Here is an 11,755-nt window from a genome sequence, read left to right as displayed (position 1 = left end):
TTTAATGTTTTTGAAAGAAGTCTCTTCTGCTCATCAAGCCTGCATTTATTTGATCAAAAATACAGAAAAAACAGTAATATTGTGAAATATTATTACAACTTAAAATAATAGTTTTTAAATTTATTATACTTTAAATTATCATTTATTTCTGTGATGCAAAGCTGAATTTTTAGGATCATTATCACATGATCCTTTAGAAATCATTCTAATATGATGATTCATTATCAAAGTTGGAAACAGTTCTGCTGCTTAATATTTTTTCAGAACATGTGATACTTTTTTAGGATACTTTGATGAAAAAAAGTAAAAAAAAAAAAAAAAAAAAAAAAAAAGAAGAAGCTATGTTTTTAAAATATAAATATTTTGTAATAACAATATACACTACTGGTCAGTAATTTGGGGGCAATAATTTTTTTCTTTCTTTTTTTTAAATAAAATCAATACTTTTATTCAGCAAGGATGTGTTAAATTGATAAAAAGTGATAGTAAAGAAAATATATTATTAGAATATATATTATTCAAAAATTTTTTTTTTATTTTGAATAAATGCAGTTCTTTTTAACCTTTTATTCATCAAATATATTAGACAGCAGAACTGTTTCCAACACTCATAATAAATCAGAATATTAGAATGATTTCTAAATGATCATGTTAAATAATTTATTTTAAATTATACACAAAAAGAAAAATAAAATATTAAGAAAATTCAGCTTTGCATCACAGGAATATTTATTTATTTTTTTTAAAGTATATTCAAATAGAAAACTATTATTTTAAGTTGTAATAATATATCAAAATAATACTTTATCAAATAAATTCATGATCAAATAAAAGAAGACACTACTATCAAAAAAAACAAAAATAAAAAACATTAAAAATAGTAATGTATATATATATATATATATAACTATATATATATATAAATACATATATAAACATATATATATATATATATATATATATATATATATATATATATATATATATATATATATATATATATATATATTGTGTTTAGTTTCGTATTCACTGTGTCACATGCTTTGCAGGAATCAGATCATGGGTGTAGCCTATTTAACTAAACACACACACACAGTTTGATTATAGCTGCAGTGATGTGGAGTTTGTGCAGCAAAATTCTAATGTACACATAATTTTAATACTGAAAACAAAATTCAGTTCTCTTCCTAAAACAGTTTCAGAAATAATAGAGATACGAAAAAGCTGTTTGGACTGAACAAATATATTATTTAAACTTTGAAATTTTAATAGATTAAATCATACATTAGTTTTTTTCTCCTTTTTTCAAAAGTAAATGGCTGTTTTGGGTTTTCTGGAATGATGTGGTCAAATCAATACAAAATGTCTTTATGCTCTTACTCAAAAACTCTCCAAAGGGCTTTATGTCCAACCTTTACAGCCTTTTGTCACTTTCAGCAAGTATATGATGAATAATAATAATAATGATTATATATATATATATATATATATATATATATATATATATATATATATATATATATATATATATATATATATATATATATATATTATTCAAATAGAGATCATAACTCTCCCACAATTCTGAACAGACAACTAAACAAAATGGCATGGAATTTACTACGAGGTTCTGACAAAATGTCAGTTGCTGCAGTATATTTATATATTTATTTATTTATTTTAATTAGTTATTGCAAAAATCTGCACCTCTTCTGTGGCGTGAACTAAATATGCAAGTCTTGTTTTACATTTCACTATTTATGACACAGGTCATCCTTTGCCTGGCCGTTTAAAAACAACTGGGGGCATAAATTAAGAGTATACCCAGCTCTCCAGGCACCACTGCACAACTGGGCTACACTGTATTCCTTACAGTTCAAACAAACAGATTACAAATTTCGGACCGCAAAGCAAAATTTGCAAGAGACTGAGCGGGAAAGGCGGGTTAGTTGGGTGAGTAGTATACGCTCTTTTAATGCCTGTTATAAAATGTATTCTGTCATCTTTATTAATCAGATTAGCGCCGTAAATTTAATCGCTGTATCAGTCATCTAAATGAACACACCTGCTAACTGGGGTGATTAAACTATCTGTCACGTGACGTGCCATAGACCTTCGATCCGTTTTATATTCATTTCAGGTTCAAAGATGTATCTTGACGCCAAAAGTTTCCCTCTGAAAGCAATGAAGGTCGTAGTGCGTCGATATAGCGACGCCGAGGGGCACCTTTGGCGTCTTCATAATGACGCTAGAGGCGCTTGACCATGCTTCAGTGTTTGACGCCTCGGGAGTGAGAATGGGCCAAGTGGGTTGGTTGTCACGTGACTTATAGGAAACTAAACCCCTTCACGGAGCTTTTTTCTTGGGAGTTGTGCTGCGTAGCTGGTACATGCATTGACCCTCAGCGTCACTACAGGTAAGTAGTTCTTATGTTCAATAGAGTTCATTGAGAGGTTTTTGACCTTTTTTGATCTTGTGTACATTTTGGGACTTTTTATTTAATAGAAAAATGAAAAGTTCTATCTACAGAGTTAAATGGAATGCAAAAACGTTGCAGTTCAATAGGGGACAGATTGCAACATTCATTAAAATGTAATTAAAATAATTTCTTAAATATCAATAATCAACAATTAAATATCAAAATAATTTCTTAAATATCATTTTGAGATTTATTTTATTTTTGCACAGTCAGGGTCTTTAATAAGTTAAATTGGCTGTATAAACACAAAGAATAATAAAAAAAAAAAGAAAAAAAAAAGAAAAAAATAATTAAAGTAACAAGTAACCACCATGTTTTGGTTAATTGGTACAACTACAAAATATTAATTTAATCAAAATCCAGACACGGAAATTTAATAATTGCCTATACTTCTGTGAAAGTTAAATGAACTGGGGCCAGGTGCATAAAAGTGAAAGTGAAAGTGACGTGACATACCCATACTCAGAACTCGTGCTCTGCATTTAACCCATCCAAAGTGCACACACACAGCGTGAACAAACACCCGGAGCAGTGGGTATCATTTATGCTGCGGCGCCCAAGGACACCTCAGTCGTGGTATTGCCGGCCCGAGACTCGAACCCACAACCTTATGGTTAGGAGTCAAACTCACCAGGTAATCAGCCTTACTTAAAAACAAAAAACAAAAAAAACATTCACATTAGACAAATCTACCATTTATGTAACTGACTTGTGTGTTTGTTTGTAAGACAAAGAGAGGGTGAGAGTGAAGGAAATTAGTCCACCATATACTCAAACAAGATTTTTAACCTTTTTACTTAAAAAAATGTGAGATATCTGACTATTGAAAGGGATTCTTTACCAATCCATAAAATTACAATTTTGTAATGTTGTGGCAAGCTTTTACATTAGTGTTGTGGTAAGGGACAGCATGTCGGGACGGTTGAACATAAAACAGACATCACTTAAAAAAATCGCTAAAATAAGTTAACAATATAGTATATAATCAAAAGATCAATAAACCACAAAAAAAAATATAATAACCTAACGGTATTGAAAAAAATGATATGAGGAGTTTTGTTCCAAAATGCGATAAAGGCAATTTTATTTTATTTATTTATTTTTTATCGAGTTTCCGCTAAAATCAGTATATTATCTGGTCGGTATTGAAAAGTCAATTTTTAATTTTAAGCAAAATACCATATCCACCGAATTATGTTTTCTCCCTTTATTCCAAACCGCGACAAATGCCAGTCTCCTTTCTCTGCAGAACACAATATATCCACTCAACCAATCACAGCGCACCATTCCACGCACTCCAGACAATAATGGCGGTGGTTTGAATACACCCGGAATCCTAGTTTTCCTTATCTACTTTGTACTTTGTGATCAACAAACAACGGCTGCATGTGATTGTCATACGCATCTCGTCAGTAAAGCCAGTTCTGTGATTAATCTCCATCGATGGAGCTGCATTTAATACACAGACCCGTAGATCACTGACAAGCTATGCAATATCACGTTCATAATCGCAGATGAGTCGCATTCGATTATGAACGTGATATTCCATAGCTTGTCACTGTAAGTGTTTTTATTAATGTCATTAATGTTTTTGTTAATACAGCATATAGCACTAGTCAACTAATATGAATGTAACATGGCAAAGATGAATGCACTTTTGGAAGTTGAGGTGAATGAACAGCGCTCTCTTCCACCCTCAATACCCATGGCTGAAGTACCCTTGAGCAAGGCACTGAAACCCCAGTTGCTCCCCGGGCGCTGGATATAGCTGCCGACTGCTCCGGGTGTGTGTTCACGGTGTGTTCACTTCTCACTGCTGTGTGTGTGCACTTATAACCTAAAGATGCCATGTGAAAGTAAAAATAATAATAATAATAAAAAAAAAATTGGTTTACATATTGCCACTTTCTTGGTTAAGAAAATGCATTTTTACTCAAGGAATGGTCTCATGTGGCTGATTTCTTCCAGGAAGGATGAGGGGCTAACAGTGTGTAGGATGAGTCATCATGTTGCAACTGCCCCCCCCCCCCCCCCCCCCTTATTGCTTTGCACAATCAACACAAACTTTTGCACTGATACAGCTGACATGACTGCGATCAAGTCCAACCCTGTCCTTAATTATCCAGTAAATATAATGTTACATAAAATATATTTCATGGCTTCACTTTATCTGTTTTGTTTGTAGTGAGTGTTTACTATCATGATTCTAATCTAAAGATATTATATAAACGGAAAATTATCATTATTATTATTATTATTGAGTGTTTAGCCCTTAGGTGTGATATTGAAAATGCTCTCAGTGTGTGAGGGGTTAACGCACTTCTGAAAGTTACTTGCTTATAGGCCATGTGAGGAATAAAATCAAACACACACACAAACAACTAGATCTTGGTGTGACCATCTAGTGACCTTTCCACTATCTGTCTTGATTCTTTTGGAGGAACAAATAGAAATAAAAGTAAAAGTAAAGTGTTACTGAGGTCTGTTCTAGTGACCAGACATCCGTGGATTCATCAGGAATATTGTGTTGGAATATACACTTCAGTTAAAGCTGAAAAATATCCCATTGACCTTAGTCTCAGATCAAAGGTCCTCTATATGTTGTTTAAAACAATATATTGAAGGTGTGTGTTGGGGTGGGGGGGGGATAAAGATGTGCATTCTTTATTTTTCTGTGTACAATGAACTTCTCACTGACATAAATCACAACAACCTGCTAACTTCTTGCTCTTGGTTGATTGAGATCTGTGTCTGAAGTCTTCAGTGATTATGTCTGGATGAAACTCTGATCACAACGCACAGAAACAACAGGTCACACATTTACTCTGTTTTCTTCAGAACAGAACCCTGAGCTCTGATCATTTAAATTAGTTGTAGGCAAAATAAACTAATATGCATCAGACTCTGTATGTCCTTAAAGACTTTATATACCAGTAAAACAGTTGAAGACATTGAAGCAAATAAATCAGTGGTAAGAAAAACACCATAAATGACTAATATCCCATATGAAGAGTCATAATTAACCAGCATATTATTTACCTTACAGAGACTGACGTTATCAACAGACAAGGATAATGGAACGTAAGTTATCAAATTATTTCACAATTTCACTTATATGAACAATCATTGATAAAGAGCAGCATTATAGTTTATACTTTTCCTGTTTTTCTTTTTCTTTTCTTTTTTCTTTTTGCCAGGGAGAAAGATTGTGCTTCTTGGGAAAACAGGAGATGGTAAAAGCAGCGCTGGCAATACAATTCTTGGAAAGAAAGTGTTCCCCACTAAAGCTTCAGCTAATTCTGTAACAGATAAATGTGTACGTGCAGACGGGAAGCTCAAGGGAAGAAAGATCACAGTGATCGATGCACCTGGAGTCTTTGACACAAATCGTGATAACAAGGAGATAAAATCTGAGATCCTCAAAGCTCTGATTGAATGCTCTCCAGGCATCGATGCTTTTGTCATGGTCCTAAAGGTCGGAAGATACACCAAACATGAAAATGAGGTGGTACAGGAAATCCTGAACACTTTCAAAGATGAACACGTCTTGAAACACACAGTGATCTTATTCACTTTTGGTGAGCAACTAGAAAACCAAACCATTGAAGAGTTTGTGAAGACCAGTTCACAGCTTCAGCAGTTGGTTGCTAAATGTGGAGGTCGCTGTCACGTCATCGACAACAAACACTGGAACAACTTTATATGGAGGAAGAAGAACAAGGTTCAGGTGAAAAATCTGCTAAAGACCATCGACAAGATGGTGGAAGAGAACGGCTGCTACAGCAATGAGCTTCTTCAGAAGTTGGAGAAAGAGATTCAAGAGGAAATGAAAAATAATAAGAACATGCCTCCAGAAGAGCAACGAGAAAGAGCAAAGAAAATTGTTCATGAAAAACTTATGAAGCAAATTACAGGAGCATTAACAGGGGCACTGATTGGTGCTTTTCTGGGTGCAGGTGTTGCATTAAAAACAATTATTGCTTTTTTACAAAAAACAACTCATTTGAAAGAACTGTTAAGAGCCAAGGTAGCAGTTGCAGTTTTTGGTTCAGGAGAAGCAGCAGTCGCAGGAGGAGCTGCAGTCACAGGAGGAGCTGCAGTCACAGGAGGAGCTGCAGTCACAGGAGGAGCTGCAGTCGCAGGAGGTGCAGTGGAAGCAGGAGCAGTGGCTGGAGGTACCGGAGCAGCAGCGGGTACAGGGATTAGTGCAGGTTCGATCTCTGCAGGTATTATTGGAGTCGCAGCTGCTGTAGGTGCTGTTGGAGGAGGAATCACTGGATGGAATGCAGCAAAAGATGCTGATTCAGTGTGGGACGCCATGATCAAGGCAGCAACGGCTAACTATGAGAATGCAACAGCTGCAGTTGAGAAAACACAAGAATTTGTTGCACTTGCTTTAAATCAAAAAAACATAAATACATGTTGAAAATACATATTTTCCTGTAAATTAGTAAACCTTACTTAAAGCATGCAAACGTTTGCCTTAAAAGAAAAACAAGTGAAAAAAAAAAAATCATCACTACAGGCTTTCTACAGCATAATTTGGCATGGTTTGAAGATTTTGTAATCAGACCACGCCTAAACAAAATATAACTGGAACTGCTCCTTACTTAGCACCGTTTGGCCGAACAGTGGAAAAGTGCCTTTGGATTAAACGGCTCCATTCATATGCATTTATTTAATGATTTCTTTAGGAACATTTTGAATTGTCCGAGTTTTGGGTTAAAAGACTTTCAAAAGAGGAACAGAAAGTAATTTCTGTTTTCATATAGCGACAGTAACACATAGATGGGTTTCTTTTAAAAACAGTGCAAGTTTTACCTAGATCTTCATCTTTCCTTCCTCAAATTAACTGAGACAAATGGCCACAATACAGAAAATAATAAATCTATGTGTGACAGAGTGATTATTGTAGTCTGTGTAATAGAGAATTTAATTTTTTTTTTTAAATAGTATGCTTTAAAACAATACTCATGTAACAGTAAGTATGTTTTTTTTTTAATTACATCTCGTACCGTATGTATTAAATGCTGCACATCATTTTCATTAAATGTGTAGTCAGTTTAAAATATGAAAATAAATTATGCAATTTTTGTGACTGCATGCCACTAACATTTCAGACTGACAGAAGTAATTGTTTTTTGGCAAATCTTTTATTTGGCAAATATTTTCAAATACGAAAAAAAAAGGATATATTATTTGTTATGTATTATATTATTTGGCTGAATTGTGCTTCATTCATGTTGTTTTTTTATATACATTGTCACCCTCAGTACTCATTTTTATTTCTTAATATACATTTGATTGCTTAACTTATTATTTTGCAAAAACAGAACTAAAGCATGCACATGACTGGCAAATTGCTCAAACTGCTTACCCGAAATCGGTGATAAGAAGAAAACAGAACAAAGCTGGCACACCAAAGTGTAAATTAATGTATGTATGTGATTAATCACATGGTAAAGGCTTGTTAATGACAAGTTTTAACTGTCTGATGAAGAACCTGCATGCTTAAAACATCACATGTGATTGTCCGTTATTACATTTTAGCCTTTGTTTTTTACTTATTACTTTATGTTTTATATTACTGTATAGTAAGTGACCGTTTCATTTCAAGGAGTTCAGTATCACAGAATGATGTGGAGCAGTGATTTTCAATGATCTTTGCTTTGGTAACACTTTTTTTAAATTTATGATGATCAGACAAAGTGTTAATAAGAAAGAATATTTTAATAAACTTCTATTATTTTTTTCTCTTCACTTCTTCTTCTGCTTCGTGCCCTTGCCCTGACAAGGTTTTGGCTTTTTGTGCTGTATATCAGAATCAAGAACCACAATCTATTTTCTGACAGAGAGGTCAAATAAAACAAACTGTTAATGGTTAATAGTTGAACTGGGCATTGTCGCAATACCCCTCTTCAGGACCAAGTTCGATATGAAGCCATCAACAGGGGAAACCTTACAGAAATATCCAATAATAAAATAAATTACATTTGCTGGCTTTTACATGTCACGATTGTTTTATTCTATTGTTACAGCAGGAGGAAGCTGGATCACATCTGCCTCGCATGCCAATATATGATCATATCATCAGACTTTTAGAGACACCATTGGCAGATAGCAGAGATTAAGTAGTGTCCAAATAGCAGACAAAATGAATATAATTAATGTCCAACATGTTGTAGATTAGTGGACAGGCGGTCAGTTTATTATATGATGAGCTGTTTCCACACATGCTTATTTTCTTTTGGTGTGTTTGTTGATTAGAAAATGATTAACTTGACACTGAAGTATATTTTCCACTACTGTAGATCATACATCAACAAACTGTCCACTTGATATTGGTGCAACAAACTAAATGATAAATTATTAAATACTTACAAATGCTTTGGATTCTGGATTGATGATGGCAAGTCTACGCAGGTTTAACAACATATTTGTTGAACATGAAAATGCTCATTAAAGATGTACAGTATGTATAGTATTCATTGAATATAGTATATATGCATAGCTCATAGTGTTCCCCTTGCTGTCTTCACAGTCTTCATTCTGGCAAAACATATAAGTGAGAATGTTCACCAGTTTACTGCTGTTGATTTTAAAGCTGCCAACATGCCAACTGAGTATAAAAACAAGTTAAGATTTAAAATCACAATTATGAAAGTAGATCTGCACCGATATCTGTGCATCTAGTATGCTGCAGCATCATTGATGTGTAATCAAAGTATTTACAGGCATTTGTTTTATTTTCCTCTGTCACTTTTAAGTGATTAACTCAAAATGATTTATTGCTTTACTGTTTCATACCTTATAGTCGGTCTAATAAAAACATGAAATGATTTGATGTATCAAGAATCAATTTATTTGATATGTAGCATAGAGACTCATTCATAAAATATTATTCTCACAAACGTGTCATTTCCAACCTCAACAAAAGTTCAGTCACACAATTTATAATATGCAAATTATTTGTTTTACTGTTATGCTAAGGACCTCTTTTTTATTATATTTTCATATTTGATTCATTGCATTTACACATAGTATCACACACAAGTAATTATTTTCCAGAAAGAAAAAAAAAAATGGTAACTTATTTGGATTTAATTTAAAGTATATTACAAAAAGACCAAACTACTGCTATAAAGACCCAGTATTATAACAGACAGACTATTCTGCTATAAACACCCAGTATTATAACAGACAAACATTTCACTTTTACCACAGTAAATGTTTCTTTCATCCAGAAATAAATAAAAAACTAAAACAACAGAAAAACATTAAATTCATCATTCATGCAGACCCTTCAGGTATGTGTTAGAACAGAGAAACCAGTATATCTGAAAACATGCAATAATTAGTATTGATAATGGTTATGTTGTTTCCAGTGAACTGAAAGTAGAACAAAGGAACATTTGTGCACGCTGATGACAGTGAAATTAAAATCTATGAATCTTTTCAACTTCTGTGATGAATCCAAAATCTTACATTTGAATTCATTCATCTAATGTTACAATGGTGCAATATGTGCACTAATTTAAGATAGTTTTAGGAATGGTCTTTTTAAAGATTATCTTAACATGTTATCTTGATACATTTTTTTTTCTTTTGTAATTTTGTGTAGGTCTGGTTGAATGTTTTTTATAAAATCTTAGTCTAATCTGACAGTGGAGTGTTTGGCAGGACCAGGGCCGTGCTGAGACCTCTGGAGGGGCAGGTGCTCAAAGTATAAAAGGGGCACACAGAACACAGCTTTAAACAGGGCTGTGCTTCTTGCTGAGATGTGTAACAAAACGGATGCTTCTGTATTGATACAGCAGCAAATGACACAGTTTAGAAAAAGAATCATAGAACAGAAAAGATTTAAAAGTTAAAGAATTTATTCTTTGCACCTCTTAATTACTTAGGAATAACAAAAAAAAAAATATTATTATTATTATTATTATTATTATTATTATTATTATTATTATTATTATTGAGTTTACAGGGTATGGTGGTTTTGCAGTTGCAAACACCACTTTTGCTCTTGTAGAAAAAAAAAAGAATTCTATTCTAATCCTATTTTGAATGTATTCTTTTTTTTAATGATAATGAAAATAAAAGCAGGATTGATAAGTATAATTCGGAGGATGTGAAAATAACAATAGTTCAAAGTATGAATTGACTCAATTGACTCAGTATGGAGATATGATCTGACATGTCATGTGAAGTCTCAGTCCTGCAGATGGCACCCGTGCAACGTGAAGTAATACAAGCATGCAAACCTCATGTTTACTGTATTATGCAGCAGATTTCATGCAATTAAAACGTTTGCCATTTAGACAGACGGATAGATATTTTTCCCCAGTCATCTCAATGGCAAAAGTGTCCAAATTTACCTGGATTCACCCTAGTTCATAAATAAGTAAGATTTGCGCACTAGATTGATCACATAAAAAAAAAAAAGGTTTTCTGGCATGAGCGCCATCTGTTGGACAGACACCTTTCAGCATGTCAGATCATGGGTGGTTCTTGAGCTCTTGTAACGTTGGTGTGTCTGGATAAGTTAAAGTGTGTGTGTGTCGTTTTATTACACTGTTATAGTTATGTAGCTATGTATGTAAAGAGTGTAAGAGATAAAGCATGTGCTGCTTTAGGAATCATCCTTCATTTAATTCCAGGATGGAGTTTACATTTGTTATCAGAATGCATTAAATAGTTTCTCCAATTACCCGTAAGCAGAGGAAAATGACACAAATTGTACATCCTTAGAACGTGAATAATGAGCTATCATTTCCCCAGGCAGCTATACGTACGCAACCCGTGCACCCTGAGTCAGAAACAGTTCGCACTGATCCTGTTTCAGATCCATTAAAACTGCACTCAGACTCACTCATATCCCACCACAACACACGTCATTTCCCTGCCAAGACCCTCATAAAGCAGGAGCGCACTGAAACTAAATCTGTCAGGAACCTGATCATGAGGCTACAGCTGACTGGAAGAAATCACAATACAAATGTCATGAAATATACGTACTTGACAGAAAAGGAAGACCAAATGAGTTTCCACTGAAATCACATTAAGATTATAGATGAAAATAGGAAATTACTAGTGTAGACTGAGTACATTTGAGACGTGTACACGTATTAGCGTTCTCTTTGATCGTGGGAAATTTGAAAGGTCTGCATCTTTCCACTCCGAAGATATCAGCAGAAGTTTTGTTTTTTTACAACGTACGATTTTCACTTCACCATGTCCCTTCCAGAATGAATAGCTTATGATCTAGACTCTAGATTC

General features: G+C 33.7%; 1 protein-coding gene across 4 annotated transcripts in view; it reads left to right on the top strand.

The window, feature by feature from the left end:
• The first annotated feature begins 2,328 nt into the window (after positions 1 to 2,328).
• Positions 2,329 to 11,755, top strand: part of LOC109095644 (GTPase IMAP family member 4-like) — a 29,164-nt gene continuing 19,737 nt past the window's right edge. Inside the window, exons 1-3 of one of the 4 annotated variants that reach the window (XM_042759295.1) lie at positions 2,329 to 2,416; positions 5,526 to 5,560; positions 5,677 to 6,435. In XM_042759295.1, the coding sequence (XP_042615229.1) occupies positions 5,554 to 5,560; positions 5,677 to 6,435 (766 nt within the window). In that variant the 5' untranslated portion in view covers positions 2,329 to 2,416; positions 5,526 to 5,553. Of the gene's footprint in view, positions 2,417 to 4,389; positions 5,561 to 5,676; positions 6,436 to 11,755 lie in introns of those variants that run through there. The other 3 variants (XM_042759294.1, XM_042759293.1, XM_042759296.1) reach the window with 3 other exon arrangements.

This window comes from Cyprinus carpio, chromosome A7 (assembly GCF_018340385.1).
Source record: "Cyprinus carpio isolate SPL01 chromosome A7, ASM1834038v1, whole genome shotgun sequence".
Taxonomy (NCBI): domain Eukaryota; kingdom Metazoa; phylum Chordata; class Actinopteri; order Cypriniformes; family Cyprinidae; genus Cyprinus; species Cyprinus carpio.
This window is presented reverse-complemented; position numbering and strand designations above follow the sequence as displayed.